Genomic DNA, 21,322 nt, shown 5'->3' on the forward strand with positions numbered 1-21,322 from the left:
ACAAAAAAATCACCACCACAATTGGGTTTTGAAGCAACTCTTGAAAAGATAATTAAAAAAAAAAAAGAATCAAAGGAAAGAGAGAGAGGGACAGGGTTGGCGGTGGTGGTGATGATGATAAGAGGAAGAAGAAGAAAGGGTGTTTGTTTTGGGAAAGAGAAAACGCGTGTGTTGTGTTGTTTTGTTATCAGCTTCATGAGCAACAAAATAGTAATAGGATTTTGAAGTTTATTTGTAATTAATTAAAAAGGTCAGGGGTAATACAGTAAAGTTAGCATACGTTTTTAGGTTAAAATTAGGGCTAACATTAGCTTACTGGTTAACTTTTATATATAGATAGATAAATAGATCTAACAGCAGTAACTCAATTATAATTGAAAATTCTCAACAAAAACAAAAATATACTACATGTAGTAGCAGAAACCGATTTCTTTCAAAAAGTTATCGGTATATCAAAGTTAACATAAATCCAAAACACAATTAATAATAATAAGAAGAAAACAAAAATCAAACTACTTCAATTAGAAGCAAAAAAAAATCGATTCAAATCTACTTACCAATCTATTCCTCCTTTTCAATACAATCCAACGGATATCAAAATCCTCTTTAGAAGATCTAAACAAAAAAAAACGCAAATCAGAGATCCATCACAACCAAAAATAAATTATGAATGATGAGATAAATCGTAATTACCGCATCGTCAGCTTCATCGGAAGCGTGAACGAAGGAAAAGGAGCACCGCGATAGCGATAGGGAAAACCTTTCGTTCCATCATTGTTATTACCCTGTCTATGTTTTCTAACTGAATTGTGAAATCCTAGCTTTGATATAAAAGTCTGATTATGTTTCTGAGATCTAAATGATAAGAGTTGGAGAAGAAGAAAAAATTACCATCAAGAAAGGAAATAGAGAAAGTGACGAAGAGCTACAAAGGGAGGATGAAGAAGTACGTATGAATGATTCAAACCCATAGCTCCTGCAATTGCAATTTCTTTCATGTGCTTATCACCACCAAATTCAGGTTTAGTAGGAGCAGACATATGTTTATCAAATGCAATTATCACATACTCATCAAATAGTGTTGGAACCCGCAAGATTGTTTAAGGAGGTAATTTTGGATCAGGTTGGCTCGGGCACTTTTGGCTGCTGTCTTGCTTCTTCTGCTGCTAATTGAGGTTGTGGCTGGTGCCACTTACTGGTTGTGACAGTAGCTGCTGCAGTTTGTGTTACCATGGGCTAGCTTTGGAGTGATCTAAGTCCTGCTGTTATGGCATTTCTTCTGTTTTAGGGTTTTCTATTTTCTGCTGGCGCTGCCTGTAGCATTTTTGTATGCTTCCTTGCCCTCTTAGGCACTTGTGCCGGGGCTGTTATGAATATATGCTGAATTCAAAAAAAAAAAAAAGATCAATTCATGACAGAAATTGGTGTTCTTCATCTCTTACATGATATTGTTACTTATTGATGAAAGTAATTATACACCAAATTGAAAGAAGGTACAAATAATAACAATCAAATTGAAAGACCAAATGATAAAACTAATATTCGAAATAAAGTTACCTCATGTTCTTTATCTCGCAAAAGGAAGAGGTTACCTCCTTAAGAGTGTTATAACAACAAAGGCGACAGGGCAACTTAACTCCTTTATCCCCACATTATATGCTAAAACTTATGCCAGAAACAACAACAACAAAAATCCAATAGTAAAATGTCTGCAGCGCTTGTACAAAGATGATGATAATTTAAACACGCAATCCCACGCCCTTCAATACACATATATGCCTGCCACACAGTAGAAAAAAAAGAGCCAAACTTCTACTTGGTATTGAAGCATGAATTAATAATAACATCATGTCTTCTTCTTTCTCAGCTGCTACCAAACTGAGAAATTATGAGACACCTAAATTCTACATCCAGTCACCACTATCAATACTAACCACTTGCATGATACTTGTTGCAAATAATCACCAACATTAATAGCAGAAAAACCAACACAAATTGAAGGAGCCTAGACCAGAATAAAACGTACACATCCAAGGTGAGCAGTAATGGTGCAGGTGCAGTTCCACCCCTCCAATAGAGATTGCAGTTTCCAACTATAAAAAATAGAAGGAAACAATTAACCAAAGAATCTAATAAAATGAAATAACATAACAACAAACACAGTGGCATCTAGTAAGTTGTCGTTGACTACATAGATGAAAAACCACCCACCTCTACAACGTCATATTCCACGATGTAAGACCTGTATTTCTGTCGCAACTTATCGACAGCCTTGTCAATATCAGTCACTGGATTGTTCACCAAAGGACCTACCAAACGAAAAAAAAAAAGAAATTATCACTTAATATCATCAAATTTGTTGTAAACCTTTACGAATATTCACCATAACTACCAGTCAAACAATGATATGACAACAGCGTTTCAGTGTTACACGGCCAGCCATTGCAGATTGGTAAATAAGCACAGTTTTATTTAGTCGTTGGTTCAATGGCAAATAAACAAAATTCAATGTCAAATAAGCACAAATACACCTAAAAAAAACTCGAGCAACCAAAGAACCTTTGACCTTTCTCTCCAGTATAATTCCATCTGCAAAATAAAGTATACATTATACAATACTAATCATATGCAAACATAAACAAAAAAATAGCCACTTGCTCAAGAAGAGATAAAGCAACCAAGTTTTCATCAAATTTCAGAACCACTTTATGGGTATGAAGGAGCATAACTTCTCTGGCATCAATGAATTTTATCAATCTTCCACCTAACAATGAATTCTATAACTTCTTTTGTTACCATCTTATAGTGTTTGATTGGGAAGCATCTAAGCTAGCCTCGGTCAACAATGAATCTTAAACCACAACTAACTATAAGTAATACTTAAGAGAGATTAAATAGTATTAGTTTTTAGGAGCTTAATGATAAAAATCAATTTAAAAAATGTTCAAAAAATAAAGTTATATACTTAATTGGCATGCATCTCTTTTGCGTTGCAGCTTGAGTTAGAAATCACTTTAATACCCACTATATTATCAAATACATTCAAACTGTAAGAAGTAAAAACATAGAAATATATTAAATCCTCATATACAATTAAACTGTAAGGGAGTATACATTTAGCTTTAGCTTAAAATGAGCGTTGAATAAGACAAGACAATGGCTAATGCATAATCAAGTATATAAGAGTTTTTCGATTTTTTCTTCTTGAAAGAAAGTATAAGAGATTTTGTACAAATGCAAATGCAAGACTCATCATAACATAGTTCATCAAGCAATATATTTAAATATCATGGTGAATTAGCTATGTATGTTGAGATAGTGCATCACCCTCACAAAAGGCCACCAAAGTTAAAACACACAAACTCACAAAATTAAAATCATACATACATATTAGCATAACTAAAAAGATAAACAAAAAAAATAACACAACTATATCAAATTCATCAATAAGCAGTAGATTTTTTTTTAGATAAACCATACCCAAATGATTCAAACCATGATTAATGAATAACTGCAATCATGAGGAATAAATCTCCATGAACTATAGACAACACTAAAGAATCCATACCAGATTGCAGCAAAAAAATCAACCACTTTCCTTTGCTTTCTCATCTCAATCGAACAGTCCCATTGACATTCACAAAGAGGGAGCCACCGTATTATCTTCCTCTAAACCAACGATCAAGAAATATGATCAACCACACTGGATCTCCTTCATCAGAGCTTCCCATCTCAAAATTTTCAGCCATGCACATCGCAGAGAGAGAGAGAGTTACGAATATAAAAATCTTCAAGACCTAAACAGATCGGTGCATAACCTTGCAAAATCACTTTTATTCAGTTCAATCTAAATTCAAAAACAGTCAAAATCGAAAAAAAAAAAATTGAAAACAAAATCTTTGAATTGAAGAACACGTATATTCAGTTCATTCTAATCACATAAACAATAAAAATCGAAAATAAAAAATTAAAAAAAAAATATCTGAATTGAAGCTACACGAAGAACACATTCAGTTCAATCTAAACGCATAAAAAATTAAAATTGACCAAAAAAGAATTTGAGAATTGAAGGGACCTGAATTATCGGAACTGCACCAATCGAATATTTATCCGAAGAAATCACAGAATTGACCAAAAGCGAATAGAAAACCATAACTGAAATTGGTATCATCTTCGCCGGAGGCGGTGGTTCGCGGCAGCGGTGAGGTATCGGAGATCCGAACTCGAATCGGTGAGGGATAGAGGGAGCAGATTTCATGCAGAGAGAGAGACAGGAAGTGAAGAGAGAATATGGGATGGATAGATGGAGCGATAGTTTTTTTTTCTGAAAGAAGAAAGGAACGATGGAAAGGAATAGGTTTGCAACAGAAAGAATTGGAAAGGAACGATGTTTATCTGTTTATTTGTTTTTTATTTGTCATGTTTATTTGTTTACGACTTTTTTTCCTCTTCTTTTGTTACTGTTTCATAATTAAGGTTTTAGTTAGGGTAAAACAGTAATTGTAGCCATTAGGGTTTTGAAAAAATTAGGGCTTCAATATTGGCTTGGGACAACTTTTATATATAGATAGATTATGCTATCATATAAAAAAAACATTGTAGACCTATATAATTGCGGCCCTTGTAGCAATTGCTAGTTTTCTTTCTTAATGGATACTAGCTAGTTTTTTTTTTTTTTTTTACAAGAAGAAACTTATTGCATTTTATTCATAATAATAGTAGAGATACAAGATGGAATCCTAATATGAATATGGAAACTAGCATGACGCAAAGCCACTCTAGCAAAGCTATGAGCGACTTCGTTGGCTTGTCTCCGAATGAACCTAACATCAGAGGTTACTAAATCAGAAGCTAACAGACGTCTACAATCATTAATGACTGCGCTAAAATTAGAGACGCCACTTTTACTACCATAGATACTATCTACCACAGTTTTAGAGTCAAGCTCAAAGTCCACAATATCGAGATGCAGATCACGAACCCAGTACATTGCTGATAACAAGCCCAAAGCTTCACCCAAATCCACATCAAGGAGCGGAGTCATCCATTCAGTCTTGGCTAAAACAAAATGACCTTCATCATCTCGAATGCAAACACCAATACCAACTCGATTCCGAGCTTGAGAGAAGGATGCATTAACATTACAAGTAAACCTGCCAGGACTTGGTTTGATCCACTTTGAATTGTTCGGGGTGTCAGGATTATGAGGGATAGAATGTCTAATATGTTGAGCATTCCTCCAACTAGTAAGAAGAGAATCTGCACGGGCACAAATACCTTGAGCTGTTTCAGTATTGTTATTCCATACCTTATTATTTCGATGCTTCCAAATACTCCAGAGGGTCACACTAAAAATGTGCTTTTGCTGCATATCTAGATGTAGTAGGATAGCAAACACATTGGTTGAAAAACTGGCATTAATATCAAAAACGGCCATCAATGGGCTCCATAAACCAATATGTTGCCAGCAGAGCATACTTTTATTACACAGAAAAAACAGATGAGTACTATCCTCGCTAAAATCATCACACACTGCACACCTATCAGTACACTGAACTCCCTTAGATTGCAAACGGATTCTTGTGGGCAAGCAGTTACGACAAGCTCGCCAAAGGAAATTCTTAACTTTCGGAGGCAATTTTAAACTCCAGATACAATTCCAGTTACACGGCACACGGTGTTGAACAACTGCCACATCATGATTCAAAATATCCTTATAAGCACTTTTAATTGAGTAAGTACCATCCCTCTCGAACTTCCAAACAGGCACATCATGAATTACAGAAGAAAGCAAATGAGTGTTAAAAATATTTCTGGCAGTAGCATTGTCAAAAAAAGCATTAATGAACTCCATATTCCATTGTTTATGGGGTGTAGTCAACAAATCAGAAACGGTGATAGATGGCTACTCCAGTTGATAACGAGTTGAGGGTAAAACTCGTGCAACATTACTGATCCAAGGGTGATCCCAAACTGGTATGTGTTCGCCTGTGCCTATACTCCACTGAAAACCGCGTCGAATCACATCTTTAGCGCTCCAAATACTACGCCAAACATAACTAGGATTATGGCCTAAACTAGCTCCAAAATAGTCACTTCGAGGAAAATATTTAGCTTTGAGTAAACGAGTGATTAGAGATTCTGGAGAAGAAACCAACTTCCATGCCTGCTTACCAACCATAGCCATATTAAATGCCTTAAGGCTCTTAACTCCCATACCTCCAAACACCTTTGGAACTGAAAGACGTTCCCAAGATAGCCAGTGTAATCCTCAAGAATTTGCTGAATTATGTCCCCACCAAAAAGAATTTAACATTTTTTCTATCTCATTTATTAGGGATCCCGGAAGAAGGAAAATACTCATCACATAGGAAGGAATAGATTGTAAAACAGACTTAATAAGAACCTCCCTACCAGCCTGTGAGAGACATCTACTACTCCAAGAATTTATTTTGTTCCAAATACGATCCTTAATAAATTTAAAAGTTGCATGCTTGCTACGGCCAATCATTGATGGTAGTCCAAGATATTTACCTATACCCAACACTTGACGAACACCAAGAGTAGTAGCAATGAAATTCTTTAAATCATCTGGAGTATTACGACTGCAAAACAATTCTGACTTCTGGAGATTAATGGCTTGCCCCGAGGCTTCTTCATAAGTAGTCAAAATATTTTTCATACAAACAGCCTCACTTGCACAAGCTCTAAAGAAAAGAAAACAATCATCTGCAAAGAGGAGGTGAGAAATAATTGGTGCATTTCTGCATATCGAGGTACCTCTAATATTATTGCAACGTTCAACTTCACGAATAAGGGAGGAAAGACCTTCAGCACAAATGATGAACAAATAAGGTGAGAGAGGGTCCCCTTGACGGAGGCCGCGTCCTGGAACAATAGGACCCACCGATGCTCCATTAACCAAGACTGAGTAATCAACCGTCTCAACACAAAGCATAATCCAGCTAACCCATCGAGATGAGAAACCCATTTGAATCATGATATCTCGTAGGTAATCCCAATCTAATCTATCATAAGCTTTACTAATGTCCAACTTAAGTGCAACATCTCCACTCTTTCCTTTTGCCTTTGCCTTCATATAGTGAACAATTTCAATAGCCACCATTGCATTATCTAAAATAGATCGACCTGGGACAAAAGCTGATTGATTAATAGAGATACATTTATCGAGCACCTGTTTGAGCCTATTAGCAAGCACCTTGGCTACAATTTTATACACAACATTACAGAGAGCAATAGGCCGCCAATCCTTCATTGAAGTCTGAGAATCACCTTTTGGAATAAGAGTAATATTAGTAGAATTGACATGTGGTGGGAAAGCGCCACTTGCTAACCAATGACAACCTGCCTGATAAACTTCATGACCACAAGTGTCCCAAAAATGTTGATAGAAGCCTGGGTTAAAGCCATCCGGTCCTGGACATTTATCTGCTTGCATGGAGAAAGCTGCCTGTTTGAACTCCTCTAAAGTGAAATCTGCAGTCAACCTATCATTATCATCTCCGGTGATTGAAGTTGAAACCAAATTAATGACACTTGCACGCGAGCTCGGTGATTTTTGAAAAAGATGCATGAAATAATCACGCGCAATATGCTTCAGACCATCTTCAGATCGACATTCAAAACCATGTTCATCTTCAAGATGCTCAATTCTATTCAACTTTCTTCTGGTGCTGGCTGCCGCATGGAAAAACTTTGTATTAAGGTCCCCATCACGATACCAAAATGTCTTAGCACGTTGTTTCCAAAACATATCATCTTTGATCAACAATTTATCCAACCTATGCCTTAACATGTTGAAATAACTCACATTATAGGCATCCACATGTGAACGGATAACTTCAAGCTTACGTTGAGTCTTGCGGATCTCTTGTCTAGTGTTTTGGTTAGTATTCATGCTCCATTTAGATAGATCCACAGCACATTGTTTGAGTTTATTCACAAGAGGACGAGCACCATAACCTTGCCATCTTTGAGAAACAAAAGGCTCAAACTCGGGTTCAGCAAGCCACGCATTCTCAAAGCGAAAGCGACGTTGACCAGAATTAAGCACAGGCTGCGGAGCACAATCTAGCAAAAGGGGATAGTGATCAGAGGATGTGGTAGTAAGACACTCAAGCTTTGCATCACTACAAGAAATATGACATATTGACAAGGATTTTGACAGGGGTTTGAAACCCCTGGGAAATTTGCCTAGGAAAATGCCAAGGACAACACCTGGCATTAAACACAAGGGTTTGCCCTCGCAAAACCCCTCACTTTTTGCAAGGCGGGAAAATAATTGGTTTGAATATTCAAATTGTTAAATTCGATCTGCCAAAAGCTGACAAAGTTGTCCTTGGACAGACGAAAAACAGGGCCCAACCGAGGGGTTGCCCCTGGCAGACGGTAAAAAGCTGTAAAAAAAACAAGTTGACTAGACACATGATTGAAGTGTAATTATGAGGGGTAGGTTCTCAAATTACCCCTATGTATATATCGCTGCTATATATTAAGCTAGCAACACCATTCTTCTTTCCTTCACACAAAATATTTTCTCTACTGCACCAATTTCCTCCATTCCTTACTGCAATTTCTACTTCCCCTATTTACTTCAATCTTCTCACTTTTCTCTAAGAAAATCTTAAGAAGCTTCAATATTATGGTATATAAACTCTCTTAATTATTTATTTATAATTTTGTTTTATTAATGTTTCTACTTCATTTTGAACTATATATTTTCTTTGTTGTCAGCGTTATGTCAAAGCCAATTCTTTGTTGTTGAATACATGTTTAATTATAGTCATATTAGAATGACAAAAAAAATGGGTCCAACAATAAGCTTTCAAGCCTATACTGTCTTCTTCTTTTTTCAACCTCGAACTGCTTTTTATTTTAAAAAAAATTAGAGCTATTTTAACTTTATTTTACAGAAAACTGGTTTATATTTGAAAATTTAAAACTATTTTTTTTAAATGTATAGAAAACTGTTTTTAAATACTATTTATTTTAGTTTTTAAAATTTTAAATGTATTTTATTGTAGAGAAAAGGTTGTTTAAAACTGTTTATTTTTTAAAAACTGTTTTTAATTTTTTTTATGTAGAAAAAACGGCTTTTTAATATAGTGTAATAAAAATCTTTTCTTTTCTTTTAATTAAAACGGTTTTTAATACTCATTATAATAAAACTATTTACAATCTAATATAAATAGGTATAAATTCACTACATGTTGCGTCAAAAAAACTGTTTTTAAATAAATCTGTTTTTTTATTTATTTTCAAGTTAAAAATAAAGTATATGAATAATTAATTATATTTAAAAAACAATTTTAAATCAATTTTAGTAATTATAATGATATTTGAAACAATTAATTATATTTTAAAAACAAATTTATTTATTATTTAAATTAAATTTTATTTATTAAAATGATTTTTGAAACAATAATTGTATTTCAAAAACAACTTTAAAAAAATTAGATTTTTTAATTAATTTAAATACATATTATTAATTAAAATTATTATAAAAACATTTAATTAATTATTAAAAAATCAGTTTAAAAAATAAAACCTTTTTATAAAAAAAATTAATATACCATTTGACAGGGGTTATACCCCTCGCAAAGGCCTTGGCTGAAGTTACCCTGCTGATTTGACATTTCGTCAGTCAGCAGTCAAGTCTGAACAGACTGCAAAGTCAGATCAGACCTGCATAGTTGCAGACAAAAGTGACGAATTTTGCCAGGGAATAAGACAGGGCTTTAGTGACGCAGTTTGCCAGGGGTTTGACCCCACGTTTTTGTCCCAGGGGTGTAACCCCTCACTAATTGTTTGCGACGAGGTGTTTTGTGAGTGTTTCTGCCCCTGACAAATTCCCTCACAAATGTCCCTTTTCCCAGGGATTCTGTCCTTTTCTCAGGGATTTTGCCCCTGGCAAAATGCAATGTTTCTTGTAGTGCATTTTGGAATTTATCAAACCAACTATCATTTGCCATAGCTCTATCCAATTTCTCCTCCACAGCGCGAACAGTTCCGAGACTTTTGAACCAAGTGAAAGCATAACCATCCATATGAATATTAGCAAGTCCAGCATCCAAAACAGCTTGCCGAAATCCTTGTATAAGCCACGGTTGACGATCAGATCTTCCCTTCTTTTCATCAGCTGATAGAATATCATTAAAATCACCAATAATACACCAAGGAAGTTGAGAAAGATTGGATAATTGCCGAAGTAAATTCCAAGACACTACAAGAAAAACTGCATTTTGCGACTTTTAAAAACGCTGATTGCGACTGTTAGAAGGGTCGCAAATGTACATTTGCGACTGTTCCCCAACAGTCACATTTGTTGGGGTCGCAACTGTCATTTGCGACCCTTAATGGAACAGCCGCTCCAACAGCCGCAAAGGTGCTGCGACAGTTGCTAACAGTCGCAAATGAGGAGATTTATATGGAATTTAAGGGACTTGCGACATTTGCTAACAGTCGCAAATGTCTAATTAAAAATTTATTTTATTATGGCTGCGACTGTTTGAACAGCCGCAAATGTATATATATATTTTTTTTAAAAATCACAAATGCGACTGTTTGAACAGCCGCAAATGTTTTTTTTTTTTAATCACAAATTTATTTATTTTTGAAATTGATATGCCCTGATTTAGAATTTTTTTTCTCTACAATTTGAAGACAATCTCAAAATATATTACTAAAGACTTAAAATGCAAAATATACATATTTCAAGAGTCAGAAGTTTGATCCATACATCAACTTAATTAAAACAAAAAATATATAGTACCAAGTTTAAACATTCAAAAAACCGAAACACTAGTGACTAGACAAGTTGACTATTCTCGATGAGCTCTTTCTTAATATGATTCTCCAAAAGTTGAGGAAACACAAAAGAGAAAAAAGTACTCAGTAAAAAGTTAAGAGAGCAATCATGTGAAAAGTCGAACATTGACAATTCAATTCACCCATGCCTGATCATTGAAACAAGCGTCTGCACTACCGGACACCAAAAGTGATATATGAGCAGAACTAGACGTGGATATATCACAACACATGGTCACCACGCCGCGTGAGAATGTTGCTTCTTGGAGAGGAGGTGGTGGAGCACTACACAATTTACGACAGTTACAGAAATTAACAAACAGAATAACATTGTAGGTAAAAGACGGAAAGAATATGTAAGTCTTGCACTGAATAAAACATCGGAAAACACGAGTATGAACTCTCAAAACCACCAACACTCCGTTCAATGATTTAAGGAAATACCATTGCACTTTTTAGCACATACACATCTTGATTTTGTATCATAGCTTCTTTAGGTTTGTTAATAGTGAAACCTGATCCCAATTAGGAACAAACATAATGGTGAAACTAGTTTTGAACTAATCCATGCATAAGCCTTAAGTAATACATTGATTACATTGTCTCCAAATGGTGAAAAATGCGATAATACTAAACTATTTTCAGATAAAACTATCTTCAAAGTTGAATTTAATTTGACACTTCTAATAAGCATGTAGAGTTTCACCACAAACTAACCTATAACAATTACTACAATTGTGTAACGCCATGCATATGAAGTTATCTGAAAAGTTGCAATTTTATACAGAGCATCCAAAAAGCAGTAACGGATAAACCAAGAAAAGCAAGCAACCGTGTGAAACAAACTTACTTCAGTACATAGGAGAGCATTGAGTCCATCCTCTAATGACTCCAATAAGCACGCATCCTTTTAATAGAAAAGAGAGATGAAATAAATCAGTTTATAACAGGTAGGCCACATTGTAAGAAGAACTATTACAAATAACAAACTGCTTGAAAACTAATTAACCAAAGTATCCAAGCCTACCACTGTGCAGGGAAATCCACCCTCAAGAAACAACACCCTCAAGAATATTATCAAGTGATGCTACAAAAATATTTAGAAATAAAGAATAAGGATATTATATATGTAAGTAAATTTAGAAATAAAGAATAATGATATCATCAAGTGCATGCACAATCACACATTATTTAAGACAAGAATTATAGAGACTCACTATTTTCTTTCCATTGCAAATTATAAGAAGACAAGAAAAGTTTAACAGTTCAACACACTCAACACATAGAAACTCACTAGCTTCTTTCCATTGCAAGTTATAAGTATGAATTCATTTGTTATTCAGCATCAAACAATGAACACATTCTCTAATCAATGACAACCAAGACCTGAACTATCCTTAAAAACATATTCAATAAAAAGAGATAAAAGTAAAGAGACCTTAATACCTTAGCGAGCGAGCTGCTTCTTCATCAAAGCTTTGCTAGGTTGCATCGACAAACAAGTTCAAAAAAAATGTTTCAACATCATATTTCTTTAAAAAGAGTTCACAAATTACATCAAATTACTTTTTAATGGTTAAGAACTGACTTTCACTTAAGAAATTCATAACTTCCACTCTAATATATGATTAATAGCCTATGTTCAAATAAAATAAGTCATCTCTTCTCTGTATGGTATGAGTATGAGTATGCCATAACAGAACAAATAACATGTAATCATTTATAGCTTCAAGTAATAAAATTTTTCTCAATCATTGTATATTGAATTAAACAACATATATGACTCTTCGTGTGTGGAAAAGGCAAACAATAAATACATGAACCTCTATGTATGGTATATATACTAGTAACAACATATATATACTAGTAGTAGGATTGATCCCGTAAGTATAGCTCATATGGCTCATATGCATGCTAGATAATGTTGAAGTATCCTTTCCTTTTATGTAGTCTACATGAGGTATTCATCATATGATCATATGGTTTAGAATTTAGATACCGCTGAAGCAAAATACAGAACAAAAATAGGAAAACCACTTGGTTTGTGCAACTCTTGGTGATTGAAAAAAATAAAATACTCAGAATCAGATTCAATTATTATATACATAGATACTACATATGAGAATTAGTTAATATCCCACAAACTAGAAGCAAACTCAATTAGGAGCTTGAAATAAGCCATTCAGTTATCACATAAATTAACCATAGAAAATGTATATATCAGGTAGCACCAGTTTTATTGTGATTGGTCCAATATTATATCTTGAAATCAATTTGGAAAGATAAGTTCAAGGAACATAACAAAGAAAGACCTTTCTTATTGAGGAAATGAACCTGATGTCCAATAAAGATATCCATATTTTTCTAACATATCCGCATAGATTTCACAGCCTTGTCAAATTGGGTACATTACTACTTTTTCTATCTTCAGGAATAGACTTGAAATATCATCCCCCAATTAGAAACCAAGATAAAACTTAACATAAAATGTCACATCTCATGCCACAAGTAAAAATCATTGCACCATTAACACAACGCCACTCTTTAAAATTAAATATCAGCACACTTTGAGAATACTCCTTATTATTCTATATTTCATACCAAACTTTCTTAAATCAATTTTGCAAAAAAATATATTTCAGGCATATGCATGTGAGAAAATGCTAAATCAAAGGCAATATGCTTGTAATAAGAGATAAATAGGAACTGAATATTACCAAAAAGATAGGAACTAAATATTCCGAAGCAGCTTCAAAACTCATTGGTAAGAATCTCGAAGACATTAACAGAGCAAGAAAAGTACATTAAATGTTCCTGCAAAAGTGAATAACAGAGTGAATTCTGTTGAACAAGCCATCACACCTAACAAGCCTCATGGAAATCACTTTCCTTTGAACAATACCTGATCTGTGTCTGGAATCAAAGGACAAAAAGCATCAACTGGACGTATGGAAGGATCCAATATATTAGTTTTTGAAAGAAGAAACAAGCCTGCAACATAACAATGGGTTAACAACTTAAACAACAAACCACTGCATTACAAATTAGCTCAAACAATTGTCTTTCATATGCATATTCGATTACAGTGGCAAAGGGTTAACAATAATAACAGAGGACAAATAAAAAAAATCCAAAACCAACTCAAAATTAAAGACAAAATAGGGCATGATGATTATCTAACCGATGACACACTGTAAGCATATCTTAAATGTAATGAACTATAGCAACACAATATCAATCTGGCAGTGCAACCAACGCATCTAATTGACAAACAACCTCTGATTGGTAGCAACGCAATATCAACACATTCTCTACTGCCAACACATACCCTCTGATTGCTTGAAATTCACATTGGCCCCACTAAATTATATAGGTCCCTCATATATTTAGTGGGTCCCACATGAATTTTAACCAATAAAAGAGTGTGTGTTAACAATAGTGTTTTAGAGGATGTGCTGCTAGCATAATTCATATCAATAACAGTTCATATAACAAGGTCACAAGTAAGAAACTAAAAAACCATCAATTAAAAAAAAATCAAGATATACAAGAAAATCATTGTTAGAATAGAAAGAAAAAAAGAAACTACAAATCAGTTATTTTCTTAACACCCATTTAATAAAAGGAACAGATAATTAAATAATTACTGGCCATAATAACATGTGATAGTTTCTTCAAACAAAAAGAAAAGATTGTGTTGAAATGAAAGCGTTCTAACCTGGTGATTTGGTAGCGGTTGGATTTTGAGTGCCGAATAAATTGATTCCAGAAGCAGCTTCCATGTTTTTGTAGATGGTGACCAAGTTGTCAATGTGAGGAGCAGGACGAACCTCTGAAATTAATCATAATTAATTAATTAATTAATTAGGGTTTGATTCAGATTAAGGTTTTGTTAATCATACACAAATGATAATTTCGGAGAGCGACGTACCTCGACGAGTGAAGCGAATTTTACAAACAGGACAAGAAGAAGCAGATTCCATAGACTTAAAAATACAAGAGCTGAAAAAATAGAAAATCACATGTTTAAAGAAATGAAGAATGAAAGAGAGAATTGAATTGAATGAATAACTTACTTGCAGAAAAGATGATTGCAGGTGAGTGAAACTGCGGAATGAAGTAAACCCTAATTGCACAATGAAGCAAGAAAAGGTTATTATGAAGAAAATGAATTGAATTAGAGAGAAAGAAGAAGACGATGATGATAACTGAATTGGTACCAGATTGGACATTTGAGTTCGCTACCCATTTTTTTAAGATCCCCCATTTCAAATTTTTCAACAATGAGCTACGGTAAAATCAACATAAAATTACGGCCAAAACAAGGAAAGAAATAATCTTAAGAATAGATATACTTCGGATTTTAAGGAAACTGAGCTAGGGTTTCAAGTATAAATTGGGGCTTTTAGATTTAATTGTGAAATCTGTACAAGATAACTAAAAAATGTCACTTACCGTTGAATAACATAGCGGAGATAATAATGATTCCGGTGTGGTGATGGGTCTCGAACAGTACCGGAAAACTTGATTCTTTTTCAACTTCTCAGATCTATGAAATAGAAGGGTAAGTTTTGTAGAGGAGAAGAAGGGGAGTACAAAAGTGGCATTGGCATGAGAGAGGAGGCCGAACAGATGGAGGTGTGGCGGCAAAGGTGGTTGGCGGTGGTGGGTTTTGGGAGGAAAATGAATGGCTTCTATCGTTTGAGAGAGAGAGAGATAATGGAAAGATAAAATGAAATTGGGGGAATGCTTTTTTTTTTTTTACGTTAAAATTGGGGGAATGCTTTGGTTGAAAAAAAAGTAATAAAACTTGCGACCCTTAAGCCTAACAGTCGTAATAACAGTCGCAAAAGTGTAATCTGCGACCGTTATAAGCCAAGGGTCGCAAAGTAAGTGTCGCAAAATGAAAAAATTCTTGTAGTGAGACTCTCTTCTCCTTCCTCCTTCTGGCATACCATAGAATCCAGTTAACCTCCATCTTCCCCTCAAAGAGTCATTAACCTCCATATCAATATGATTTTGGGAGAAATTTGTGATAGTACAATTAAAGTTCTTTTTCCATAAACATGCCAAACCACCTCCTCTACCAATACGATCAACAGAAAAACAGTAATCAAAAGCCAACGTATATTTCAATTCTTCAATTTTATTAGACGTTGTCATTGTTTCAGACAAGATTATTGCATCCGGTTTATAGGTCCGAACTATGTACTTTAAATTAGGAATTGTGCTCGGGCTACCTAAACCCCGACAATTCCAACTAATGACACTCATGTGACAACCCTAGAAACAGAAACCTTAATCCCTAAACTGGAGTAGTAGGCCACAAAAGATTGAATGAATATGATTTGTACGGGAACAAGATGTTTATGGTCTACAAATTATTAGATTACCAACCGGCCAAAATTATAAGGTTTGAAGAATAGTGAGAAAAGTACAACGGCTGCAAAAGTGGATGAAGCCATGGAATCAAGAAACGCTTGGAATATATCATAAAAGACAAAAGTATAAATTTGGATTTATGGAACTCAAAGGTGGCTTAATGGAAATCAAAGGTGCCTTTATGAAATCAAAGGCAAGAGAACATGATCGCAGGACACAAACATGATAAAGAACACAAAGGCATCAAGGCTTATGGAAAGCAAAAACAAAAACGTTCAGGGAAGAAAAACTTACCGAACGACTTATGTAATACCCCAAATCAAGAATACCAATTAGCACTTAATTTTTAGTGTCTCTGAGTGTATTAAGGGTTATTAGTGGTTTAAGGAATAAAATTAGACTTTGGGTTTTTAGTGATTAACATTGTAACTTAAGGGCATTTTAGTAATTTCCACATGAAACCTCCCTATGTAAATGAGAAAGTCCAACATTTTAGTCAAAATGATTAATTTTCTTCTTCCTTCTTCCTCCTGTACGATTCAGCAACCACAACACAAGAGACACATTTTCTTTCTTCCTTAACCAATACTACATGCAACCTCAAATTAAAATATCAATCATTTTACATATATCAATTTAGTATGTAAACCATAGAAAGAGAGGGTGAATTTACATTCCTTAACCAATACTACATGCAACCTCAAATTAAAATATCAATCATTTTACATATATCAATTTAGTATGTAAACCATAGAAAGAGAGGGTGAATTTACAGAAGTGAAAAGAATAAGAATATTGAAGATTAGGGTTCATGGATTGAAGATGGAGAATTGGGAATCAAAGTAGAAATTGAAGAAATTAGGAGCAAGGAAAGAATGATTGAAGCTTTAATCGTCAGTTTCAGCCTAGAATTAGAGGTGGGTTCCCCTCCCTCATTCCTCATGCATCATATTATGATAATTAGGATGTGTTAGTATATGGATGAAGATAATCATGAACCATGCATGTAGTTCTAAGTTATTGATGTTATGCATGTTAAATTATATGATACTTCCTTGATTAAAAATGTATGATATGTTTTAGAATTGTTTCATATGTTTGCTGGTTGTTGGGACAGATTTAGGGGTCATAAAAGACCCCAAGATATTGAATATTCATGTAGGAATTAGTGAGAACAATAGTGTAAAATTCTGCAACCCGTAACTGATATACCCTATTAGTAAAATACGAATATCTTCTGCTATAGAGATCATTTGTGAGTGAAACTTGGACCATTAGAAAGTAGACAAAATTACCTACAAGATAGACACAAGAAATGTTGAATTCTATCGGGTAGAGTGGGAGAAATCCTAGATGCAAGTTAGATAGAAGTTTATGTTCAGCTTCTGGACCTGTATGTATTCTTTATCCAAACTGATTTAAATGGATATTTACATTCCAAAAGAAATGTTATATTTATAAACTTGACATTCTAAGCTTTCCATGGAATACTCTTTTACTCAATTTGGACATCGTTTGATATTTTAATTAAATAGACGAAATTGAAGTCTGATTTACTAACAAAACTGAGTTTTGGGACTGTTTTTGTAGAATTGTATGCACGTATGATGTTGGATGAAATAATCGTTAATATGAGACTTATGATTTAAAGTACACCTTGCATATGTATGTTCTATAATTCTGAGATGACTAAGCATTAAGATGAAGTATTAGCATTGGTAGAGTTCGATTGATAACATACTAAGGTAAATGTTATGTAAAGAATATATAAAGTTATACTATTTTACTTGTTCTTTTAATATTAAATAATATAACTTGACACTGGTGATTGTTAGTCATATGTGTAAGTAAAGATAAAAAGAAATGAGTAATCAGTTATTATACTTTGTTATTAATTGTTAAAGAAGTTACAAGATTACAAGATTTATATATAATCTTGAAAGTAGATCTTGTTTATGAATCTTGATCTAGAAAAGAATCACTGATGTGATTAGAGTTGATACTCATACTTTATGTACTCGAGTATTAAAAAGTAAAGCATAAAAATAATTTGTGAGGGGTTACACCGGAAAGAGTTTGATTCCACCCGGTGGGTTTACATTGGATAGGGGTTTGATTCCTCCCGATGGGCGATGACTCTTGAGAATACTCACACTCAAGGGAATCCGAAGTAAAGTTTGACAATATAATATATATTGTGCTAAGTTATTATGAGGCATTGCAGGGCAAACCTGGATAAATTAAGATATCCAGTAGAAAGGCGAATCCTGAATGCTTAGTTATTAACAGTTTAGAACTGCAGGGCAAACCTGGATGAATCAAGATGTCCAGTAGAAAGGCAAATCCTGAATACTTGGTAAAGAAAGGAATTTAATGCTAGAAGTATATATTATTATGTCTTAAGATCATAATCTTCCAGAGATATAATTAGTAGTTATTTTCCAGATTGGCATACTATGTTTTATCCCGAGTTTGGGAACTCACTGAGATCGTAGTATCTCATCCCACTCTGTTGAATCTTTTTCAGGTATAATTTATAAGCTATCTTGGAGTCAATTGGATATCGGATCACAAGTGTCTGGAGTCTAAATTTCTGAGTTAAAGTTTAAACTTTTCCCTTTTTGTAAAAATGTGGCTGATTGTATTTAAAGTTCTAGTTTAGTTCTCAAACTTTGTATTTCAATTTATGTCTGTCGTGAAAGACTTTTTATTGGACACTTTCAGACCTTATGATTATGATTATGATTTTGGCAAATCCCATGTAACATCCACGACGTGGCTTTCGATATCCCGCCAGTTGGATACGAAAGGTTCCCGCCAGTTGGAACGGGAACTATCCGTAAGGATGACCCCACGTTAATAAAGAGGAACCGAATCACATCGGAATGAGAGGGATCCGGAGGCCGTGTAGGTATGGGACTACATGGTTGAAGGAAGGCTTATAAGAATTGTTAGGTACTACCCATATCAACAAGATGCATCTTCTTTTCGGTAGCTCATTCCATAAGAACTCCACAGTTAAGCGTGCTTGGCTTGGAGTAGTACTAGGATGGGTGACCTACCGGGAAGTTTCCCGGTAAGCATGTGAGTGAGGACAAAGCATGCTGAAAAGACTCGTGTTGGTTTGTGGAGTTAGTCGGCAATCCTGAAAGCAGTCTGGGATGTTACAACTTAAGTCCTCTCACTACGGGAAGGCAGCGGCCGCTGTTACAACTTAAGTCCTCTCACTACGGGAAGGCAGCGGCCGCTAACCCTAGGAGAGAAAAACCGTAAATCACGAAGTCATACTAATGATATATCCAGTGGATTCAATAGATGTATCTAACTTATTGCTAGGAGGGCATTAAATTCTCAATTCAATTGGAATTCCTGTAGCAACTGGAATTCAATAGATGCAATGTGAAGATGAATCGCAAACGGTGGGGAAAAAAATCTAGCAGACAATCGCAAACGGTGCCGTATCGCAAACTATAGATTATCGTTAAAAATATCTTGGTTATCGCGATACTAGCTAGTTGTTATTGATACAAAATAAAGATTTAACAATAACAGTGGCAAAAATTATTTGGGTATGGTTTTTTATATTTAAGATGTTTGCAAAAGCCTCCTTTTTCATGGCCGGCGTGTTTGCAAAGACAGTCGCAACATGCATCATGCACACCAGGAACACAGTCTCCAACATAGTTATCATCACATATTTTCAGATCGGCCCCATATCTTGTATTTGGCGGACATTGAGGCGGCGGCCAAGTCACTCCTGCCGGACATCGAGCACCGTCCTGACCAATCGCTTTCCCTAAACCTATTCATCAAAATTAATAAATTTCATGGTTAAAATGTCTCACTTATCTAGCCGGAGTTGTGCTTTTAATAAAATTTAGCCATTTAAAAAAAAATACAGTTAGTATGTCTCACTAATCAATAAGGTGTATTCTTAATCATCAATATTGATTAAAAAGAAACATTAAGAAATTGAACTTACCCAAGAGTAGAACGATCATGACCAACATGGTGGTGGCAAAGAGTGGAAGTAGTCCAGTTGCTCTAGCCATCTTTTAATTCAATGGTGTTTGAGAATAAAGGAAGGGCTAAACGTTTTTATAAGCAAGGGGCCAATTTACATTCATGCATTGACTAATCTTATTGGTCAACTAAATTTAATTTTCTGTAAAATATAGGAAAAATTCATATTTGGGAAAATTTAATGGTGTATAATAAAATAATTTTTTATACAGTTTGCTTAGAATCGAGATAAAGACAAAGAAATAAATGTCACCAAAATTCAAAGTCACCTAAGTAGAACCCGATTTATTATTTTAGATTAAGGACCTTTCTTGTTTGTGACGAAATGTCAAATGATCTATGTTAATCACAATTACTAAATCAACTTTGGTGGAAAACATGTGTTACATTTTGAGGTCGGTTAGTCCCGCATGGAAAAATATGATTTGCCAATGCTTGAAAATACTTGGCGACTATAAGTTTTTGTGACTTTGTTGGTTTTAGTGTATTTAATTGATAGATAAATGATTAAAATAAATTATTGATAACCGGCAAATAAGTTATGATGTTTCACTTATACCCCATAATGAACAAGTAATTGAGTGATTGCAATGCCTTAAACATCTAATCAGTGTCTATTTTAGGATTTTATAGTTTTAGTTGGTTTTAGTTTTAATTAATCCTTTAGAATTATTAATGCTTGTTTATGATGTTTGATGATGTAGGTTAAGGGTTGACTCTAAAGATGCGGGAAGTTGCATCGCCCTGAGTCTCTAGTCGGGTCGTACATAATACGAGCAAGTGGTTCAAGTCTATCCATTGCTTAATGAGGAAGAATATTAGTTGTCCCCGATGATTGGAATCCCAGGAATAATAAAGGCTAAATTGCATTTTTGGTCCCTTAACTATTTAGGTAATATCGCTTTGGTCCCTTAATTAAAATTCGATTTATTTTGGTCCCTTAACTTCTCTCCATTACACATTTTGATCATTTTCGTTTGTTTTAATTCAAAAACGTTTGGTTTTCTTCATTTTCTTCTGGAATTTTTCTGGGATTCTTGTTGTTGAAGGTTGATGGAGATGATATGGAGATGAAAAAAAGGAGAAGTAG

At 34.4% G+C, this 21,322-nt stretch overlaps 1 protein-coding gene and 2 long non-coding RNA genes across 24 annotated transcripts in view; 1 reads left to right on the forward strand and 2 right to left on the reverse strand.

The window, feature by feature from the left end:
• Positions 1–15,567, reverse strand: part of LOC146897271 (protein BREAST CANCER SUSCEPTIBILITY 1 homolog) — a 66,975-nt gene extending 51,408 nt beyond the window's left edge. The window contains exons 1-11 of one of the 22 annotated variants that reach the window (XR_015024195.1): positions 15,283–15,567; positions 15,048–15,115; positions 14,904–14,953; positions 14,759–14,829; positions 14,546–14,659; positions 13,730–13,818; positions 13,545–13,641; positions 12,274–12,303; positions 11,855–11,914; positions 11,678–11,734; positions 10,677–11,112 (exon numbers count right to left, since the gene is read on the reverse strand). Coding sequence is in view for 2 of the 22 variants with exons in the window: in XM_085739330.1 (XP_085595456.1) it covers positions 13,579–13,641; positions 13,730–13,818; positions 14,546–14,659; positions 14,759–15,059 (567 nt within the window). In the remaining 20 variants the exon portion in view is untranslated. Of the gene's footprint in view, positions 1–10,676; positions 11,113–11,677; positions 11,735–11,854; positions 11,915–12,265; positions 12,309–13,544; positions 13,642–13,729; positions 13,819–14,545; positions 14,660–14,758; positions 15,116–15,282 lie in introns of those variants that run through there. The other 21 variants (XR_015024194.1, XR_015024198.1, XR_015024200.1 and 18 more) reach the window with 21 other exon arrangements.
• A 941-nt stretch (positions 15,568–16,508) lies between these two features.
• On the forward strand, positions 16,509–18,951 carry LOC146897279 (uncharacterized). Its single transcript, XR_015024207.1, has 2 exons — positions 16,509–17,126; positions 18,737–18,951. It is a non-coding gene; the product is annotated as an uncharacterized LOC146897279 (long non-coding RNA).
• A 712-nt stretch (positions 18,952–19,663) lies between these two features.
• On the reverse strand, positions 19,664–20,302 carry LOC146897280 (uncharacterized). Its single transcript, XR_015024208.1, has 2 exons — positions 20,192–20,302; positions 19,664–20,011 (listed from the first exon to the last, which is right to left on the reverse strand). It is a non-coding gene; the product is annotated as an uncharacterized LOC146897280 (long non-coding RNA).
• Positions 20,303–21,322: the final 1,020 nt, after the last annotated feature.

This window comes from Medicago sativa, chromosome 8, assembly GCF_051527215.1.
Source record: "Medicago sativa cultivar Bolivia chromosome 8, Bolivia_mono, whole genome shotgun sequence".
Taxonomy (NCBI): domain Eukaryota; kingdom Viridiplantae; phylum Streptophyta; class Magnoliopsida; order Fabales; family Fabaceae; genus Medicago; species Medicago sativa.